General features: G+C 43.6%; 1 protein-coding gene across 3 annotated transcripts in view; it reads left to right on the forward strand.

The window, feature by feature from the left end:
- CFAP77 (cilia and flagella associated protein 77) overlaps positions 1-23,107 on the forward strand; it is a 155,968-nt gene that overhangs the window by 38,694 nt on the left and 94,167 nt on the right. Inside the window, exon 1 of one of the 3 annotated variants that reach the window (XM_075185286.1) lies at positions 4,698-4,940. The exons of 1 other annotated variant lie outside the window; for it this stretch is intronic. In XM_075185286.1, the coding sequence (XP_075041387.1) occupies positions 4,878-4,940 (63 nt within the window). In that variant the 5' untranslated portion in view covers positions 4,698-4,877. Of the gene's footprint in view, positions 1-4,697; positions 4,941-5,883; positions 5,926-23,107 lie in introns of those variants that run through there. One more of the 3 variants, XM_075185291.1, reaches the window with a different exon arrangement.

Here is a 23,107-nt window from a genome sequence, read left to right on the forward strand (position 1 = left end):
ACAAGAACAACTACTAGCGATATCAGTGATAAAGACCGAACTTACATTAATGTGACTCTCCCTAGAGCCAATCATATGATCGTCCCCCCCAACGAAACCTGGTACCGCTAGAACAGAAAACGGCTAGATCACTGATAATATCCCAATCATATACAAATATCAGGCGAGATTAGCCACTAGTATTTGCCTCTGGTTGTGATTATAAACTATACATTTCCAATATTACCGCCACCATCCGATTTTATGACCATAACAAAATATCACAGACCTCATCAATAAAAGGAAATCCGTAAGGATAAAGGATTACAACAGAACACAATTAAGACAAAAAACTGCAAATTACTAAAAATATAAACTTAAAAAACAATATCTATCTTGTACTTTATGGCACGGCGAGACACCTCGCACGTATTTTTTTTATATATTTTTTTATAATTGTTCGCACCCCAAAGAGGGGTAAGCAAAAATAAGCGCATATTTTTACCGTAGTGCCGCTAAAAAGTGCGCTGCCACGATGCCGTCAAGAATATCATGGCTAATTGAACCTATCACTAAATGAGAGGGTGACCTGGGACCCCTCCCTGATGAGGAATGAAGTCACATACGTAAAAGTATCAAAGGATGTCACATGGTGTCTACATTATTAACAGATACATTTGTATATACTCTAGAGCATACTTGCCAACTCTCCCGGAATGTCCGGGAGACTCCCGAAATTCGGGTAGGTCTCCCAGACTCCCAGGAGAGCAGGCAAGTATCCAGCATATGGCAACTTGCTCCTCAAAATGACACCCCGCCCCCGTGTCAAAAACGGCATTTTGTCGCAGGAGGCGGGACCAAAATGGCACAATTCGCTGCGCCCTGCCCCTCCCGCCCTCCATCCACGTTCCCCGGCCCGGGATCTCCTTAAATTAAGTTTCCAAAGGTTGGCAAGTATGCTCTAGAGGGTTTACACAAGGGTTTATAGAAGGCCTATCTAATAGGGGTCGGAAAAGCAATTTGAATTACCTGAAATGTGGTTCCAGTATAAGCTCTTATTGGCACATACTTTGGGAGCATCAAGTGGTGTCAGCAGCCCCTCACCTTGATGCCAGTGGGTGTCTATATGATATCTCCATGGAGAACAATATGGATAAAATTAGCTACAAATATATATTTAACTTGGTGACTTCGGCACAAAATTTAGTTCTGATGGTATAAATCAAAGTACAGTAGAGTGATGGGCAACCTAATACACTTCAATGGCCACATGGGCGACCCTCTAACCTTCAGAAGGGCCGCACGTTACATCTCAGTAATATCTTCAAACAATACATTAAATAGAAAAAATGGAAACGAAACAAAAAGAAACGAAACAAAAAGAAACGAAACAAAAAGAAACGAAACAAAAAGAAACGAAACAAAAAGAAACGAAACAAAAAGAAACGAAACAAAAAGAAACGAAACAAAAAGAAACGAAACAAAAAGAAACGAAACAAAAAGAAACGAAACACACCCCGATCTGTAATAACACATCAGCAGGCCTTTTACACAAGTGTTACAAACTAGAACACACAAATCTGACAATAAAGCAGGAATGAGCTGGGGACGGTCTCAAACATACTGATGTAAAAAGGTGATAATTACCTACAGTATATTTGTACTATGTTTACTTGTAGGAACAACAGCTGTAAATTAGATACCTTAGTGTTTATGGGGTTTTTCTTGTAGGTGCATTTGTTTTGTTCTGAAAACATCAATAAAAATTACAAGAATAAATTAAAAAGTTAAACGTATAAAAATAAAGAGTAAAAACTATAGAAAATAAAAATATGAAAGAATACAAAAATATATATTTGAAAAATGCTTGTTTCAAAAAGATGACCCCAATGGAGGTTTTAAGTTAACCCTTTAGGTGGCGATTAGTAAATTATTTAATAAATTGAAAAATCAATATTTAATCAATTGTCAGACAGTCGAGATATTTGGCAGAAATAGTTGTTTTGACATCCTCTCAACTAAAAAAATTTAGAATAAATCTGAGGTGGGTGGTGGACATATCATTTTTTGGGGGGTGATCTGATGTGGAATGACTCCCCAGCATATTCCTGCTTTATTGTCCAATGTTTGATCTAGCTTGGGTGAGAACCGCAGGTCCTAGTGGGTTCTTTGAAATCACCTAGGCAGAATGTTGAAACCAAAACAAAGTGTATGCTGTAGTTAATACAGACAGATGGATATGCAATCACCACACAGATACGATTGCAGGCCCAGCAAACCCATGTGACGCAAGCACAGTTCCTAATCACTCCAAAAACATACTGGTAGGTAAATTGGCTGCTATTAAATTGACCCTAGTCTTCGTGTGTATGGTAGGGAATTTAGACTGTAAGCTCCAATGGGGCAGGGACTGATGTGAGTTTTCTGTACAGCGCTACAGAATTAGAGGCGCTATATAAATAAATGATGAGGATTCCAGACACTTGTCCACAAATGTAATGTCTTTAAAAACTTGTAAGTTCCTTACAAGTCGTTAAGCACATTATATTTATATACATTATATACACATATATTCAGGTCCCATGAATATATGTGTTAAATATGAGTACATGCCAGTCACCGACTTACTACATCACACAAAAATAAACCAGGAACACTGCAGTTGAAAAAAACACTCATAGCATAAAAATAATTATGCCTGCTGTGAAGATACATAGGGGTATACTTACTAAACTGCAGGTTTGAAAAAGTGGAGATGTTGCCTATAGCAGCCAGATTCTAGGGGGCATATTCAATTCCGATCCCGATTCGCGCCGGAACGGCCGCGAACGTAATCCGCAGTAGCGCAATAATGTGGATTTTCGTTCGCAGACCGTAGGGCTGCGTACGAAAATCTGCGTTATTGTGATACCGTATTACCGACAGTAGTGCACATTTTCCGCGGTAACGCGCGTTACCGTGGATCGGAATTGAATATGCCCCTAGATGTCATTTTGTAACATGTACAAAACAAATGACAGCTAGAATCTGATTGGTTGCTATAGGCAACATCTCCACTTTTTCAAACCCGCTGTTTAGTAAATACGCCCCAAAGACTTGAAAGCACTTTCCAAAAGGTTTAGGAACTTTTAATCTGTAAAACATTGCAATGCATTTGAAACAATGAAACACGTCAAGAAACCACTTTTTCTTGTGTTCATAGACATTCTTTAGATAGATCTACATGTCACAGGAGACTTTATTATCAGCCTTTATTTGCAGGACACTATATGAAATCCAAAACATCATACAGAGGGAAAACAAGACAGTACATGGTATAACAGTACAATAAAGTAAACAAATAATACTACAACTCTCAACACAGCTACTGGGGTGCAAGTGGTATATTCAGCACAAGCTGAAACCTGTGCCCATTAGTGAGGGCGCAACTAACAGGCTTAGACTAGAAGATGAATATACTAGAGTCTCAAAGTATTTCCATACCGCCTTATGAAAGCAACAAACCAGGAAGTGTCCATATAGATAGTGTCAGTACACTAATTTTAGGTGAAATACATATATACATCCACATGCACTAATAATACATGTAATTAATTACAGATTCTACTGCTATAATACCCTGGTACTGACAGTTACATTACACCACAGGAGGATAAAGACCATGGACAGCAAGGTGTCAATTTAAACCACATCTGATAATAATACACCAATCACCCCAGGACTACATATAAGGGGTCACCCAGTCTAAGAACTTCCCCCATAACCAAACTTCCCGCCATTAAACCATGGAACTGCAGATACTCACCTTCTGCCCACACACGCACGCTCTCAAACTGCGGGCGGAAGTGATCATCAGCGCCGGGGAAAGGTCACTGTTTCTATGGTAACCGCAAGATTCAAAGGGATTTTTTTTTCAATAAACTTTATTGAAAACCAAAAAGGAAACAACTGTTATTTTCTATTCTCCAAATTAAAAAAAAAACTCTATAGGGTTATTTACTAATGTCGCTATAAATGTGCAAATTCCACAGCAGCCAATCATACGTTTACTGTCATTGTCTGGCTGGCAATAGACACATCAAATGTAGGTGATTATTGGTTACTATGGTTTAAAGCATTGGTTTCACTTTTTTCCCACTGAGTGATGATTGCAATTTTATTCATATTGATTTTTTTTTTATAAGTATTTTGTTTGTATTCATCATATTCCAGCACACCTGCCATCTTTACCATTATATAGTGATAATAGCCTGTTCCTGCTGCCTTGCTTATTGCTGTTTAGTTGCAATAAATCGTAGATTTGGAAATCTGTTACATGACAAATAAATTGGTATCTTGCCATTTATGGAAACACATTTAACATGGCATTGGCAGTAATTTGGCTTTGATATGTGACATTATATTATAGATATAAAGAGCTTCAGCCATGTATGCTCCACTAACAATATGTCTCGCCTAACAGCACTGTATGCACAGGATTTGATGCTATTTGGCGGCCAGAAAAGTAAATAATCAACACGTGACTCCATTTTTCATACGCTTCCTGTTAGCGTCCTGTCGCCATGACGACGGAATGGTCCACTCGCAGAACGGGGGGGTTGTTCTATTTAGCTGTGACTGGAGGATTTAGCTTTACAAAAATTACCATAGAAATAAAAAATACGTTAAGTAATGTGAGCTTACACTAACCATGGGACCTGTGTATCGAGTGAGTGGTACAGGAATATACATTTTAAATTAAGGTCTCCCCATAAGCGTGTGGTGGGCTGGTCCGCTGGTTAGTTGGTGGAAGCTGGTTGCCAGGAGTGGGGCACTTAGTGGTAGATCCCTGGATAAGACATTGGATCTGGAGGTATATCAGTGCTGAACGAGGGAGAGCCCCCTGAATATCTGTTACAATGGAGAATGAGAGGTTTGGAGTGGTTAGAGATTCAATGCAGAATAACCAGCTGTTACAAAAGGTAAGATATGTGTATATATATATATATATATATATATACACGTGTAAGGCTCGTAGCAAACCTATGACTTAATCACCCCAATTGCGCACACTCGGTGCTCTGGTAGCTAAACAGTTAACACTTCACACACTGGTATCTAAAGGGTTAACCCAGCCAAGCAATTTATCTCTTCTAAACAGGCAGTGAATTCAATTAGAGCAATAAGGACAGCACTTGTTAATTTCTCCATCATCCATTCTGGGCGACACTGCTACCTTGGGGGTTGTCTGAGGGCGCTTGGAGTTGGCACTTAAACAGTTAAGAACTAAACTTGCTGCTGACTCCTCCCCTCTGCAACCCCATCTACCTCAGTTATGTTTAAGTGCCCAAGGAGTTGGGCTGCGTTTGGTACTGCTTAGCAGTGCCTGCTATTTAGTGTTAGATTTTATTATTTTTTTTATTAGTTTTCAAATAAGTGTAGGTGAGGTTTTAATGTTATTAACATTTTTTTCCTCATACATATTTATAATGGAACAAAGTTTCGTTCCTTTAAGAAGAATTTGTGTGGTATTTAGTGAGCAGTGACAGCGCTAAGCGCCTGTCATCACTCTGTCCCGGCTGGTCCGACACTGCCATAAGGCAGAGAACGCTGCACTCCGTCTGAGGACCAGACAAGTTGGGAGATACCAAGTCCCCCACTGAGGCGGAGGGGGGGGGGCTTGGATCTCTATAGCCGCAGGAGGTGTTGTGGATACGGAAGGAGTCCAGAGTGAGCGATAGGAGAGCTACAATATATGCTCACAGGACTGAACTGTCCGAGGTTTTATTTATGACAAAGAAGACAGCCGGAGGTAGTTTAAGACTGCCGGCTGCTCAGTGGAAGATCCCGAGGTGGGAGATTTTCTCGCCCTTTTCTACCTGACAGGACTGGGCAGCGACTTGATCAGACACAGACTGACAGGGCTCTGCTGACTGTATATATATTTATACATATTTTTATATATATGTAGGTATAGTGTGTATGTATGTATATGTATGTGTGTATATATATATATATATTATATATTATATAATATATAATTTTTGGAGTTCACAACCTGTTCCCCCTATTCCCACCCTTACCCTATTGATATAAGGGCTGGTAACCTATTTTTTTTTTTTTTAGCGTGCACAAGTTAAATATATTTGCTAAAAGCAATTTTTTTTTCTAAAAAAAAAAAAGAGCACAGGAAATGTATATTTCATTTGTGAGAGGAATTATATATATATAAAATGTCTGACAAAGGAAAGAGTGTCAGTGGTAAGATAAGCAGTAGCAGTGGATGTAATGTCAATGAATTGGGATTTCAAACTGGGATATCTTTTTTTTCCCCCAATTCCGATGATTTCACGAGTACTGCGAAGAGTAAGAATGGGAGTGCATCCAGTATTTCTAGTAGCACCAAATTGGCCAAGACGAGTTTGGTTTACAGACATCTTGAGGATGGCAGAAGGTCGGGGTTGGGCTCTTCCCCCTCAGATCCGATCTGCTAATTCAAGGTCCATTTCATTATCTGGACTTCACTCGTTTGGCTTTAATGGCGTGGCTATTGAAGCCAAACTCTGGAGCTCCAGAGGTTTCTCATCTAGCGTAGTGGATACCCTGATGAAAGCTCGTAGACCAGTATCAGCAAATATTTACCATAGAATATGGAAGATTTACTGTGTCTTTTAGTCTAACTCGGTTTCTGGCGTTTCTCCAGGATGGGTTAGAGAAGGGTCTTAGATTAAGCTCCCTGAAAGTTCAGGTCTTTGCACTGTCTATTTTCTTTCAACGCTGCTTGGCCTCCATGTCAGATATTCGTACTTTTCTTCAGGGGGTTTTGCATGTGCAGCCTCCCCATACTCCTCCGTTGGCCCCATGGGATTTAAATTTAGTTCTGTATGTTCTACAACATCCTCCTTTCGAGCCTCTGGAATCGGCTGACATCAGATTTGCGACATGGAAAGTTGTTTTCCTCTTAGCCATCGCTTCAGCTAGAAGAGTATCTGAATTAGGAGCCTTATCTTGTAGAGTTCCTTACTTAATTTTCCATGAGGACAGAGCGGTCCTCAGGACAATTCCGTCATTTTTCCAAAGGTGGTTTCAAGTTTCCATATGAATCAAGAAATAGTGGTTCCAGCTTTTAAGGAAGAAGAGTCCTCTCCTGGGTCCTCTTCTCCGTCCTTGTCAATAAGTCTGGATGTGGTCAGAGCTTTGAAAGTATACGTGGAAAGGACTTCTGTTTGTCGAAGAACTAATTCTCTTTTCGTGCTTTACGACTCCTCAAGGAGAGGATGGCCAGCCGAACAGACAATTGCTCGCTGGATTAAGTCTGTCATTAGGCATGCCTATATGAGTGTGAACCGGCCTGTTCTTAGAGTTGTCACGGCGCACACTACCCGTGCGGTGGGGGCATCTTAGGCTGCTTGTCATGGGGCTTCTGCGGATCAACTGTGTAGGGCAGCTACCTGGCCTTCTGTCCATACTTTTACTCGGTTTTACAAATTCAACATTTTTGCGTCTTCGGACGCCAATTTTGGCAAAAATGTATTACAAGCAGGTAGACCAATTAATTCCCACCCGTAGAGGGGCTACTTTAGAAGGTCCCCAAGGTAGCAGTGTCCCCCAGAATGAGGATTTTTGTACTTACGTTAAATCTCTTTCTCCGAGTCCATCTGGGGGACTCCCTTTTGCTGTTATTTTAGTTAGTTAGACTTGCCCATTTTTTTCTTGGGACTTTAGTATTAACTGAGGTGGATGGGATTGCAGAGGGGAGGAGTCGGCAGCAAGTTTTGTTCTTAACTGTTTAAGTGCCAACTCCCAACGCCCTCAGACAACCCCAAGGTAGCAGTGTCCCCCAGATGGACTCGGAGAAAGAGATTTAACGTAAGTACAAAAATCCTCTTGTTTAGATTTAATATAAAAAAACAATGCTTACAAGTTTATATAAAAAAAAACAACTATTAATAAACAGTTGACATGACATACACAAGCAAAACATACAATTCAAAGTATAATTTATAGACACATGGTATATTCTGTGCCAAGGGAAATTGGCTTGGAAGATGGACATATTCTCAGTTGATGATTGTCCCAAAAGTCTGACAATTTCATGTAACTGGTCTCCACTTTTTGAAGACACTTCCACACCTGTCCCCACCTCCAGGGGTTGTGGTCTGTGACATTGTTTACAATCACCATTTGCATGTTGCCTGATTTACTACCCAATTCTACTAAGTGATTTAACTTTCCTGAGGAGTGTCATGCAAACCCAATTTTATTATTAATAGATCCACTATGAATTTACCAATTTATTGATACCAAACAGGCCTAGGTCCAGCGTATTAGTTGAGCTTATACTCATTTCCTCAACTTCTCTGTGTGACAGAATGCTTTTTTTGACATATGGGCTGCCCTTCATCATGCTATTGAAGAATACGTGGTTGGTCACTATTTTTATTGATTGTAAGTTGCATTTTGGAAACTGAATTATATTTGTCTATATAAGATACAGCAAGCCATCATCCTTGTGTAAGACCACAAGCTGTTAGGGGCTAACCTGTGGCACTCCAGGTGTTTGTGAAACTACAAGTCCCAGCATACCTTTCCAGCAATAGGCTGCTATATATCATGCAAAGCATGCTGGGACTTGTAGTTTCACAAACACCTAGAGTGCCACAGGTTAGCCAAGCCTGCCCTAGAGTCTCTCAGTGTAAAAAACAAAACAAAACTCTCCTATATCAGGATGTAGCTCACCCCAGGGGCTTTTGAAGCTGCTCAGCTTCCACTGAAAGTGGTGTTCTCTTTTTAACTTAGAGGTGGGCAGAATCACCAGCTAAACACACAACAGACCCTCTGGGCCTGAGTCATTAAGGAGAGCAAAGCATAAAAAAGGAGTAACATTTGCACCTGGGTAAAACCATGTTGCATTGGAGGGGGAGGTAAATTTAAAATGTGGGGACAGATTTATAGTTGGGGTAGGGCATGTAATAGATCAACTTTACATTTCAGTGTAGTAATAAAGCTATTAAGTAATTGTGTGCTAGATGAAAAAAACAGCCAGTATTTAACTTATGTGCAAAATAATAAACTACTTTGCACCCCTTTCATTGTAACATGGTTTGTCCCAGAGAACATTTACCCATTTTTTGCCTTAATGACTCAGGCCCTCTGACTTCACATTTTACACCTTAGTAGCTCAATTTATCAATGGATCCAGGGGCAAACGCAGGATTCGATGAGGGGGGTGTCCACGCCACGATACCAGTGGGCGTGACCAGAATGTGTAGGGGCGTGGCTACAAACACATCGGGTCAAACACACAGACATGTAAATTGTCCCATACACAGACAAGCACAGACTCACATAAACACAAACACGTAGACCTGTAAACTGCCACATACACAGTTAAGCACAGATAAACACAGACCGAATCAAACACAGACATGTAAGCTGTCATATACACAGACAAACACAGACTGACACACAAACACACACAGGATCAAACAGATATGAAAACTGCCATATACACAGACTCACAAATACATAAACACACACACAGGATCAAACACACATACATGTAAGCTGTCATATACATATATACACACACACACATTCTTACCTTCTTCTGCTGCCTCCTGCATTACACCCATGCTGGCTGTGTGGGAGGAAGGGGTGGGGCCAGAGAGCTGTGCTCACACAGCAGGGGACTGACTCGGAGACGATCCTCCCAAGCTACAAGCAGTAGTGGCTGGTCCCGGGAGAGGGGCCAGCCACTGTAATCATACAGCATCCCAGGTAGGACAGGGGTTTCTGGGGACTAGGAAACCCCCCCTGGGATCAATTTGATATAACATATTTTTACAGCAATTATGATTAGGGCTTATTCACCCCCAATTTTGTTATTGGTTAATCCCTATAACTGTAATTCCTCTATGTTCCCCACAGATGGGTACAGATAAATCCTCCCCTGGCATCACGGCCTTCTCTCACATTTCTTATCTTCTAATATATTACTAAAACTGTCTTTGTGTTAATGGTCTCCGTGGACCTGACCATATGAGATTTCCTTTCACAGTGAGATCCGTGGAGAAGAGGGTGATAATATGAATATATTAATGCATGGCTTGATGTATGGCCAAAAAGTAAAGAACAGAATCAGTAGGATAATATGGAAGACACAATAAAGTTGGATTTGAAACCGGATGGGATAATAAGTTGCAGGGGAGAGGCAGCGGTTGGGAATTGGAGGGGCGAGGTGATCATGTCTCTGGGGAGGTGGGCGTGTCTAGTACTTCCAAAGTGCTAGACTGCCGCTAATTCCCCTCCACCCTCCACTAAACAAAACTTTAAATCATCTTTGCACCAGTGGCAGATACAGAGCACCCACTCTCCATAGTGAAAAGGAAAATGCCTCCCAACTTCCCAGGAGTCGGGAGAAAGGGTCTGATCACGTGAATCGCGCCATTAAACCCAACCTCAGGCCCGGAACTAGGAGGGTGCCTGCTCTTGCGAGAGTACAAGAGGACTTTCCAAAATTCAGGAGCCTCTCAGACATTACGGAAGAGAAGGCAATTATGAGAAGACTATATTCATCTGTCTTGTAGAGATGTGTCTGGATCACGTAGAAATAACATATTGTAGAAATTTAGTTCAACTGGTGGTGCAGTGCGCCGCTCTATATAATTTTAAATGTACTGATTTTTGATATTGTGTATTTTTTGTATTAGAAACGTAGTAATATGCCATGTTGGAAGAAATTTGTTTTTTGTAACTTTTCTAAAGGAAGTCCCATGTAATTAGGCCTTTTCATTTGTGAGTGACCCACATATCCTTTAGCCTGAATACACAGGAGGGGGTCGTTAGACTTTCATCCTATGTCTTAGAGAGATAGGAAACCTAACAGCAAGTAATTTAGGAAACCACAGATTGATGTAAAGTTTGTTAAATTTAAATTGCGGAAAATCCAAGTTTAGAGAATATATTACATCCTGATGGTAAACATTGTGTCACGACTAGTATAGCGTACCTGCTATCGTTGGCACTACTCGGAGGAAGGCGCGGAGTCTAACGTGCCCCTGGTGTTCACCAGGGACCCCCGCAAGGAGGTATGGACTTGGCTGCAGGAAACACGCAGGTCGCGGTCCTTCCACGAGTCAGATAGCGAAGCACGAGAGGGATATCAGACAGGCGGGTTCAGCAATGATGCGGGTAATGCAGGTACACAAGGAGAATTCAAACGGGGTGTGAGTCAAGCCGGGTCGATAACGTTCTGACAGCGAGGTACAAAGGGAGATCCAAAGGGGTAGTCAAGGCAATCCGGGTCACAATGGTCACAGGCAAACGGCAATAAACTGGAGGAAGGCAAGGGTCAGGAAACAGATAGACACAGGAACACTGGAACGCTGGAGGACAGGAAAGGACCTGAAACTCTGGCACAGGAGGTGAGGTCAGAGGCACTAAAATAGGGCTGCTAACCAATGCCCTCAGCACTAGTGGTGCTGTAATAGCTGTAGCGCCGTAGCGCTAGTCATAGGGCAGCGCCGTAGCGCTCTCTATCTGCAGCGTCCCGTTGCCTAGCAACGGAGACGCTTCTGGGTCTGGGCTGGCCGGCCGGGAGGAAGGGGAAATGACGCGTCTGGTTGCTAGGCAACCAGACGTTCTTGTATGGACGGGCGGGCGGCCGCCGAGCGGCGCCTGACAGTATGCCCTCCTCCTTCTCCCCTTGTTTGGAGGAATCTCTTAAGTAATTGAGGAGCGTGAAGGTCCAGTTTATCCACCCAAGATCTTTCTTCCGGGCCAAATCCCTTCCAGTGCACAAGGAACTGTTGTTGCCCGTAGCGAATGCGGACATCCAGGATCCGGCTGATCTCAAACTCTGTTCCAGAGGAGGTTTGAACCGGAGGAGGTCGAGATGGAGGTACAAAGAACCTGTTAAGCACCAATGGCCGGAGTAGGGACACGTGAAAAGTATTATGACATCGTAAAGAAGCCGGTAGCTTTAGTTTAACACACACTGGATTAATAACTTGTGAGATGATGTAAGGACCAATAAAACGTGGAGCCATTTTCATAGATGGTACTTTGAGTTTTAAGTCTTTAGTGGAAAGCCATACTTGATCCCCTACCTTCAATAGGGGAGTAGCCCTACGGTGGCGATCTGCAAAGATCTTATGGTGCCGTGATGCCTTTTGTAGAGCTGCTTTGGTTGTGGCCCAAATGATAGAGAATTCTCGATAAAGTGAGTCCACCGCTGGAACAGAGGAGGAAGAATTGGGAAATGGATCTGGGATAATAGGATGCATCCCGGTCACAATAAAGAATGGAGAAAACCCGGTAGATTCATGGACATGGTGATTGTGTGAGAATTCTGCCCAGGGAAGGAATTGCGACCATCTGCTTTGATTATCAGCGGTAAAGCAACGGAGAAAAGTCTCTAAATCCTGGTTGATCCGCTCGGTCTGACCATTGGTCTGGGGGTGATATCCCGATGAGAATTTTAACTCCGTACCCAGTTTTTTACAGAAAGCCCTCCAGAACCGGGAGATGAATTGCACTCCCCTGTCAGAGATAATTTCCTTAGGGCAGCCATGAAGTCTGAAGATCTCCTTGATAAATGTGTCGGCTAAGTGACTGGCTGAAGGTAGACCTGAAAGAGGAATAAAATGCACCATTTTAGAAAATCGGTCAATGACAACCCAGATAGTATTGAATCCAGAACTGCAGGGAAGGTCAGTAATAAAATCCATGGCTATACTCTCCCAGGGAGCATCCGGCGTAGGTAGGGGCTGGAGCAACCCAGCAGGGACCTTCCTGGAAGTTTTGTGTTGGGCACAAATGGTACATGCTGCAATAAAGTCCCGTATATCAGCGCGTATGGTAGGCCACCAGAACCGACGGCAGAGAAGGAATGTGGTCTTCTTTATGCCCGCGTGACCCGCGATACGGGACGAATGGGCCCAACGCAACACCTTGAGTCGTAGTTGTGGTTCCACAAATGATCGTCCTGTGGGCGGAACATCCTTCACCGTATTGGTAATAGCAATGATGTTCGAAGGGTCAATAATGCAATGAGGAATTGATGGGTTCAGGCGGTCTGTATCATCAAAAGAACGAGATAGAGCGTCTGCCCGCCCATTCTTAGCACCTGGACAGAAGGTAAGAATCATGTTGAAGCGAGCAAAGAATGATGCCCAGCGGGCCTGCCGAGGATTCAGACAGCGAGCTTCCCGAATGAATGTCAAATTTCGGTGGTCTGTAAAGATGGTAACTGGATATAGGGCTCCCTCTAATAGGTGCCGCCATTCCTCCAAGGCTGCTTTAATAGCGAGAAGCTCCTTGTCTCCGATTCCGTAATTAATCTCGTTGGGAAGAAATCGTCTGGAGAAGAACCCGCATGGAGAGTGGGTACCTGAAGGTGTCTTTTGGAATAACACGGCTCCAATGCCTATTGAAGAGGCGTCCACCTCCACAAAGAAAGGTCGCTGTTGATCCGGCTGAGAGAGCACAGAGGCAGAGGAAAAGGCTTTCTTCAGAATAGTGAAGGCAGAAACAGCTTCTGGAGACCATATCTTAGGATTGGCAGATCTCCTAGTTAATGCTGTAATTGGAGCAATGATGGACGAGAAATCTTGGATGAACTGTCGATAATAATTGGCGAATCCAATGAATCTTTGGATACTTTTAAGACTCTGCGGTTGAGGCCAATTCAAGATGGATGACACCTTGGTGGGATCCATCTGTAACCCGGAGCCGGACACAATGAACCCAAGGAAGGACACTTGGAGAACTTCAAAAACACATTTTTCCAATTTGCAATAAAGATGATATTTGCGCAGTCTTCGTAAGACCTCCCTCACTTGTTCTTGATGAGAACTCAAGTCTTTAGAAAACACTAGGATGTCGTCTAGATAAACGACTACGGAGGTGTACAATAGATCTTGAAAGATGTCGTTAACGAAATTCTGGAAGATGGCGGGGGCATTGCAAAGACCGAAGGGCATTACCAGGTATTCAAAATGCCCATCCCTCGTATTGAAGGCGGTCTTCCACTCGTCACCCTTCTTTATACGAATGAGGTTGTAGGCCCCTCGTAGGTCTAATTTAGTAAACACTTGAGCCCCGCTGATTCTGTCAAATAGGTCAGAGATAAGAGGTAACGGGTACCGATTCTTGATGGTAATACGATTCAGGGGTCTATAGTCAATGCATGGGCGCAGGGACCCGTCTTTTTTTTTGACAAAGAAGAATCCAGCCCCAGCAGGAGAGGTAGACTTGCGAATAAAACCACGTTCCAGATTCTCCTTGATATATTGGGACATTGCCAGGGTCTCTGGGCGAGAAAGGGGATACGTTCGCCCCTTGGGTATAGGTTGATCGGGAAGCAAAGTGATGGAGCAATCCCAGGGCCGATGGGGAGGTAATAACTCGGCCTCCGTTTTACTGAATACATCTTGGAAGTCGGTGTATGCAGCTGGAAGGCTAACTTCCGTAACCGTGGACTGAGCAACAACTTGGGAATCAGGAGGCAGAACACTAGGTAGACATCTATGATGACATTCTGTACCCCAACGAGTAACCTGAGCTCGGTCCCAATCCATCTGCGGAGAGTGTCTTCGTAGCCATGGAAGCCCCAAGATAATGGGATTGATGGATTTTGGCAACACCAACAACTGAATCATCTCGCTATGGAGGGCTCCAACCATTAACCGAATAGGTGACGTGATGTAGGAGATGGAGCCACTGCTGACACGGTTCCCATCTACTGCTGTTAACGATAATGGTTGAGGCAAGGGGAGAGTTGGAATTTGAAGCCCAGCAATGAGAGTGGCAGAAATGAAGTTCCCGGAGGAGCCAGAATCCACAAAGGCCGTGGTGGAGAAGGGACCTCTAGGGGTGCTCAGGGTGACTGCCATAAGAAGCTCAGGGGTGTTTTTTGAGTAGGGAGCAACTGTGGATACTCCTAAACCGGCCTCCCTGCTACCGTTTAGGAGGACGGGTTTCCCGGTTTCTTAGGACAGACCTTGAGAACATGTCCGGAATCGCCACAGTAAAGGCAGAGACGCTGCCTGAAGCGCCTCTCTCTTTCTTCTGGGGATAAACGGGACCGTCCTACTTGCATGGGTTCATCCATAGGCAAAACTGGGTTTTGAAATTGAGGAGCCAGACGAGGAACCACCCGCTTAGAGACAGGACGTTCCTGGGTGCGTTCTTGATAACGTAGGTCTACTTTAATGCATAGCGCAATTAGGGTATCAAGATCAGAGGGGAGATCCCGAGAAATTAGTTCGTCCTTAATACGGTCGATTAGACCTTGCCAAAAAGTTGCGACCAGCGCCTCGTTGTTCCATTTCAGCTCTGACGCTAAGGTCCGGAACTGGATGGCATATTGCCCAACAGATAAGTTGCCTTGACGCAGGTTCAGCAAGCTGGTGGCCGCAGAGGCTACTCTCCCAGGGTCATCGAAGACTCTCCTGAAAGCTTCAATAAAGGAGCCGGTGTTATTAAGAAGAGGGTCTCCATTTTCCCACAAAGGCGAAGCCCAGGCTAGTGCTTGACCACTCAGGAGGGAGATCATAAACGCCACCTTCGTTCGCTCTGAAGGAAATGCTCCTGCATTGCACTCAAACTGGATGGAGCACTGGTTCAAGAAACCCCTGCATTTCTTGGGATCTCCATCGTATTTTTCAGGTGTGGGGATACGCATGCCAGAAGTTGCAGTGGATACCGTAACCACACTGGCGGACGCCCCTGGGGCGGTGGTAATGGCAGGAGCAGCAGGCAGGGAGCCTTGTAAGGCATCGAAGCGTGTAGCGATACCTTGAACACATTGTAGGAGATGTGCTTGGGCTGCTTCTTGCTGTTCTACTCGCTGAGCCAAATGAATGAGAAGGTCCCGGGCTGAGGGTTCCCCCGTTCCTTCGGTAGTCATCGCCAGAGTTTACTGTCACGACTAGTATAGCGTACCTGCTATCGTTGGCACTACTCGGAGGAAGGCGCGGAGTCTAACGTGCCCCTGGTGTTCACCAGGGACCCCCGCAAGGAGGTATGGACTTGGCTGCAGGAAACACGCAGGTCGCGGTCCTTCCACGAGTCAGATAGCGAAGCACGAGAGGGATATCAGACAGGCGGGTTCAGCAATGATGCGGGTAATGCAGGTACACAAGGAGAATTCAAACGGGGTGTGAGTCAAGCCGGGTCGATAACGTTCTGACAGCGAGGTACAAAGGGAGATCCAAAGGGGTAGTCAAGGCAATCCGGGTCACAATGGTCACAGGCAAACGGCAATAAACTGGAGGAAGGCAAGGGTCAGGAAACAGATAGACACAGGAACACTGGAACGCTGGAGGACAGGAAAGGACCTGAAACTCTGGCACAGGAGGTGAGGTCAGAGGCACTAAAATAGGGCTGCTAACCAATGCCCTCAGCACTAGTGGTGCTGTAATAGCTGTAGCGCCGTAGCGCTAGTCATAGGGCAGCGCCGTAGCGCTCTCTATCTGCAGCGTCCCGTTGCCTAGCAACGGAGACGCTTCTGGGTCTGGGCTGGCCGGCCGGGAGGAAGGGGAAATGACGCGTCTGGTTGCTAGGCAACCAGACTTTCTTGTATGGACGGGCGGGCGGCCGCCGAGCGGCGCCTGACACATTGAATGTAATATCTCAGACTTTGTGGTGCCAGCTAAGATCAGGGGGCTGGTTTACTCCCTGTCAACATGTGTTAGAAACAGTATATAAGAGCTGTTATTTTGTATTAACTTTTTTTATACCCTCTGTACTTCTGGATGATCACTAGTACCTCCAACTAGTGTGTAATGGTCCTTTTAAGGACCCCTTAAATAAATAAATAAATATCACTGCTTGATGATTCTGCATGACGCCTATTGCCTGCTGTAACTTGTGACCAACAGATAAGAGCTTACACTCTAATCAATTCCCCGGCTGTCCTTTGTTGAACCCAGCTTCTCTGTGTCAATGCTCTGCCCTCTAGCCAGCAGTCCTGATCCATAGTAAGTGGTCAGGAGGTACCAGCCAACCCAAAGCAAAGACACGCTGTAGTAGCAATACCAGCTGCCCCAGAAGTAAGTGGTTCTAGGAATCATTGAAGGAGCCTAGTGGTGGCATCGAGATTCTCCTGCAACTATTGCGTAGTTGGCATTCGCAAGTTGGCGAGTGTCTGGTGGCAAGGTGACACTGGCAGTAGTGGTCACTAATCGTCTGATACTGACGGTGAGTACATCCATCCGTTCCTCCTTTGCCCCCTCCCAAACAGACGATGAAATAAGCCAATCTGGTCACTGTCTATGGAAATTGTTTTGTAAATGTTTCAGAACGGTGGAGACTATGGTATACGGAGAGTACAATTTATATCAATACTTGCAAATATGCTGAGAAATAAGATTCCTTGTGCATAAAAGTTTATGTCCAAATATTTTACTATAGATCATTATTATCAAAAAATAATTATGATTAGGATATATAGGCATTAATGATAATTTTTCTACAAATGGTTAAAATAGAACTGAACACATATCCACCTGCTAAACTACAATTCTAGGCGTTGCCGGCCTCGCTGGATCTAATGGTACCACGCCTCACGCATTCCATTCTCCTCTTAGCATGTGGCCTGGTAAAAAGCGGCGCAGTTGTCAATGCCCCTCCCGTTTGAACTGCTCATTCAGGCAAATAAACTCAACGGAGAGGGACAACGACAACCAGTTGGCTTGTTTCGAACTGCCCGAGTGATAGAAGAAGAATGGAGGGTGGCTTGGGATTCAAAGCACCATTTGGGACCCCGGTGGATTCAGTTTTACCATTTTGTACTCTAGATAGATCTTAGTATGTTTATAAATGTAATACTAGGTATGTGTCGATATATTGTTTATTTATGTTGTAGTGCTGTATATTTAAAAACATACATCTACCACTTGCTGTGTATCTTGAAGCAACATTTTCTCCGTGCGTAATACCAGCATAAGTCCACTTGAGGGCAGTAGAATATTGTATTATAGTCTAATACTCGATTTTCTCCCAATGCCTGTGAATCCTACCCTATTCTGTTCTGCATTTAACATATACCTGCAGCTTGCGCGCAGTGGAATCATCCATTTCACTATATTAAATCTTTACCTTGTGATCATATTGAACATTGGTGTGTACCAAGAGGTGTGTTTTTATAGGGAACAATAATCTGTGTCATATTATAGCTGTGTTGTAGCTCGGCCTGGTCCTGTTGACTCTGTGGTAGAATGAGACCTATATTGTTGTTACATCCCCTTTGTATGATAGTGGATCTCCTCTTTCTTTTTAAACAATCATCATCATCACCATTTATATAGCGCCACTGATTCCGCAGCGCTGTACAGAGAACTCATTCACATCAGTCCCTGCCCCAATGGAGCTTACAGTCTAAATTCCCTAACACACACAGACAGACAGAGACTAGGGTCAATTTTTGTTAGCAGCCAATTAACCAACCAGTATGTTTTTGGAGTGTGGGAGGAAACTGGAGCACCCGGAGGAAACCCACGCAAACACTGGGAGAACATACAAACTCCACACAGATAAGGCCATGGTCGGGAATTGAATTCACGACCCCAGTGCTGTGAGGGTGAAGTGCTAACCACTGAGCCACCGTGCTGCCCAATGAATTTGTATATCATATTGGTATCATTAGGCTCCAAGGATGAGAACATTGTTTTTTAGGATTTTTTTGATAGATTCAGTAGAATCTTTTAATTTTAATTAAATTTGTCCTGCTGAACACACAATAAACAACAATCCTTGAACATGCACAATGTAAAGTTGACTACACCTTGTCATCTAACACCGATCACAATAGGTACTCTCACCCCACTGTTGTTTGAATAAAAAGGAAATAGTCATATTTTTGTTACAACAGCTAACTTAAAGGAGAGCTCCATTTAGAAATCAAGTTTAAGTACTAGACTGGGTATGTAAAGCTCATTGTTCATGGGATACTCACCCCCTACCTACGCCTCCAGGGCTGTATTTTGTTAAGCTGGGTACATACTACAGGGTTTCCGTCCAATAATCGGCTCAAACAGCCGACATACGACCGCTCGTTCAAAAGTCGGGTCAGTGTGTGTAATGACACGATGGTCGAAAGTCTGCCCAAATGGACGATTGTCGCCTCATTTGGTTGGTCGTACCGTTAAATATTTCCGTTTCAATCTCCTTTCCGTTGTGTATTGTGTATAAACTTCCGACCAATCCACGACAATCCTCCGATACTTCCTCTACCTGGGGGGCCTGTGTATGTAAATTTGTGATGCCTGTACCAGTCCCACGTGGTGCGGTATCCGCACATCACAGACTTGTGTTTTATATAGATGTGTATTGCACCTGTCTGGCTGCAGACCATTACACTTGTAAAGTGTAAAGCAGGTGTGTTATTATCCTTTGCATCTATGTTGTGAATCTATTCATATTTACCCTTTATAAACTTTAACCTTTATAAACTATTCAACTTATAAAGTCATATTAACCTTTACTAAGTAATATTTGTAAAATGCCCAGAATAAATCACACAGTGTTCATGCAACAGTATATATATATATAATTTATTATAATCTCAAATTATGCCCATGATTTCACAAGCAGCACAGTTCATGACAACCTATACAGAACAGCGTGTGTAACTTTGCAGCACAAGTGTGTAATGTGATGCAGATCTTCATAGTGCAGCATAGAGAAGGACATAGTGGACGGCTTTTTGCAAGTCCTGACAGGTTGGTTTACACAGAAACCAAGGCTGCAGCAACGCTAGCACCATCACCTATACAAGTGTTACCCTGTGCCTAATCCCTCTGGGGGCATGGCTACACCCCTTCTCCCGCTGATGGGGGCAGACAGATTGGGAGGTATGGTTACAGGTACTCTTCAATTCTAACTTGTATTAATACAATCTTTCCAGGAAAGACGCTGTTACGGTGCGCGCAGCACCAGATGCTATAGGGCAAGTGCAAATACGCACTGATGATGATATGACGATGATTTATCATAAACCAGGCTCATTTGCTGCTGATGCAGAGGTGAACTTGCCTCTAAATGTGTACGGCTCTGCATGTAGGCGTAAATACACTTAAAAAAAAAAAAAGTGTTTATTCCCATTTTCCATACAACTCTGCATCATCCCTAGCTGGGGAATTCTGGAGGTAACCGGTGATTGAATTTAGTGTTGTAACTTTTTTTTTTTGTGTGACATTGGTTATAAAGGCGCAGTGTTGCAACATTATTGACATGTCTATATTTCAGTGCCAATCTGCATTTACATGCTTCGTCCACTGGATGGCAGCAGTAGACCAGTATGTATTATGTCTTGCTTTTACCCACCTGATTGTGTAATCATAGAATAGACTCCTATATGTTCTCAGTATTCTGTTACACTACAATCTGGACTGTTTGGGTGTAAACAAAAGGTATTCAGAGGTTGAGAATTGATGCTATATATTTTGTTGGACAGTTTCCTAGTCCTGCGTTGTCAAATTCCAATATTATATGATCAAGCAATATTATAAATCGGGACAATTGATGACTACACTGCCAAACTCAGGTAACATTGTCTGCTGGTCATTATCAACTCATTGTTACTGAATTCAGAGGTGTATTAATGGGTCACAGTATAACCATTTTATTCTGGACCAATATTCAGCCCAGCCACTCTGAGTTTAAAGTTGCCTCACCCTCTGCGACATTGTAAAGTGCTTTGAGTCCTATCAGGAGAATAGCGCTTTTTGATTATCCATGATGAGAATTTAATCTGCATTTGAACAGATCTCCCAAATGTCCTGATTTTAACAGGACATCCCAATTTGTGTGCCACAAAAGGAGCAGGGCTAAATAGTGTTGGTGGGGCTTTATCCAAATATGTCTATTCATGGGTGGAGCTTGGCCAGTTAGGGGATGAGGTTATTTTGTCCCATTTTGCGAATTCGAAGGGGGGGAATTCAATTACACGCGGAGTAGTGGCTCCGGAAAGGTTGCGAAGGTACTATGCGTTACCGCAACATCGCAGATTTATCATCGCCCCTCGTAGTGCTGGAACAACTGCAGCCGCGATGTTCAGAGGAACAGCGCGGCTGGTTGAATTCCCCCCTAAATGTTGGGAGGTATGACTTAAAACTTGTTCTCAGAACGTCCCTCAACTTGTTGTTTCATGGTTCTCTCCTTCCTGTCTGCAAATCTAAATGTTACTGCAGTGTGATCTGCCAGCTCCACATTTTCATATGTCCTCAAGTGTTGAACATCAGGGTTCAGGAAAGTCTTGTTTGTTTGTGTCGGAAACATCCAAAGCGTTTCCTCGGAGGTGAGGTGTGTGTTTGGTGACCATCGTGTTACACATTAATCTATACTTCTCATCTACATCCAGTGGTGAGCTGCGGTTCAACCAATATTTCTGAGAATGAAGCTTATTTTTCTTTATGAACAATGCTTTAAAAATATTGGCTCAATGAGGAGTTTATCCGCACTAATAATATCTCCATATGTTGTTGTTGTTGTTGTTATTATCACCATTTATTTATATAGCGCCACTGATTCCGCAGCGCTGTACAGAGAACTCACTCACATCAGTCTCTGCCCCATTGGAGCTTACAGTCTAAATTCCGTAACACACACACACACACACACACACACACACTAGGGTCAATTTGTTAACAACCAATTAACCTACCAGTATGTTTTTGGAGTGTGGGAGGAAACTGGAGCACCCGGAGGAAACCCACGCAAACATGGGGAGAACATACAAACTCCACACAGATAAGGCCACGGTTGGGAATTGAACTCATGACCCCAGTGCTGAGAGGCAGAAGTGCTAACCACTGAGCCACCGTTAACAGAACACTATTGAAATAAAGTTATAATAATATTAATAATATTAACATGTTTTTATATAGCACCAGCATATTCCATAGCGCTTTACAATTGGAAACAACACAGTAATAAAACTATACTGGGTAATACAGACACAGAGAGGTAAGAGGACCCTGACCGCAAGCTTACAATCTATAGGAGAATAGGACATTGATACATGAGGTCATACTTTCCTACTCCGCAGGAACATCAGGGAGAGTTCAGAATTTCCAGGAACTCTCCTGGGAGCGTCCCTCCGAAAGCTGGTCAGATTAAGCCCCACCCCCATTCCAATCAACCTCCGCCCACATATGGACATATTTTTTTTCTTATAAAACTCCACCCACTTTCCTGTTAAGCCCCGACCCTTTTGCGGTTCATAAATCGGGGATGTCCCTCCACAAGCGGGAACATTGGGAGTTATGTGGGAGAGTAGACCACACTCCTGGATCCTTCCTGTCCTTCCTATAAGGAGGGTGGGACGGGGCCTTCATGACGTGATTCGTGTAATCAGGCCTCAGCGGGCTACTGGCTTCATCATGGCCCTGCCCCCCACGGTGCGATGACACAGTCTTGTAACTGCACAGCAGGGAGTGGCCCCCACATTTGCCCTTTGGACAAAAAAACCCCCCAAAAATGTGTGAATAAAATGACATATATCACCGTATACACCCCCACTGCCACCACTGTGTGACTTCAACCACCGGGTCCAGTAAGATTGCAATAGGAAAAGTGCTTTAGGACGTTATATGACCCATCCACTAGGGGCTGGCCAGGGGGCATCTAAACCCCGGGCTTGGTCCATAGTGGGCTACCTTGGACCTTCCTAATAGGCTGCTGAGCCAAGTCTGCCGCCAGGGCTAACATTTGCCAGCCAGTCACACAGCCGTATTGGTTTGGAGGTCAGTAGGTTGTTTGAGTATAGAAAGAGACGTTTTGAGTGAACTGTTTTACCAGGTAGAATAATAATTAATACCAATATACACATAGGGTACACTTCCCTTTATACAACAAAATAACTTGTGTATGTGAATAGGAGCCAGTCACATTGCTCATTTGTGCAGCCTGTGAAATTCTGATTGAAGACATCCAGCCGCTCAATATTTAATTTGATTAATGAACAAGTTTTTGTGCCGTTCCGTGTGATAATTACGGGAACGGGATCTCGCTTTGTTGCACCAACCCTCTAAATTTTAAGTGCTTCTTCCCTCACAGTAGGAACTAATTTAAGATCTTTAATTCATAAATAATTTCCTACAGCCAGAACCAGTCTTGAACTAATGTCTCCACTTCATGTTCT

This window comes from Mixophyes fleayi, chromosome 9, assembly GCF_038048845.1.
Source record: "Mixophyes fleayi isolate aMixFle1 chromosome 9, aMixFle1.hap1, whole genome shotgun sequence".
Taxonomy (NCBI): Eukaryota; Metazoa; Chordata; class Amphibia; order Anura; family Limnodynastidae; genus Mixophyes; species Mixophyes fleayi.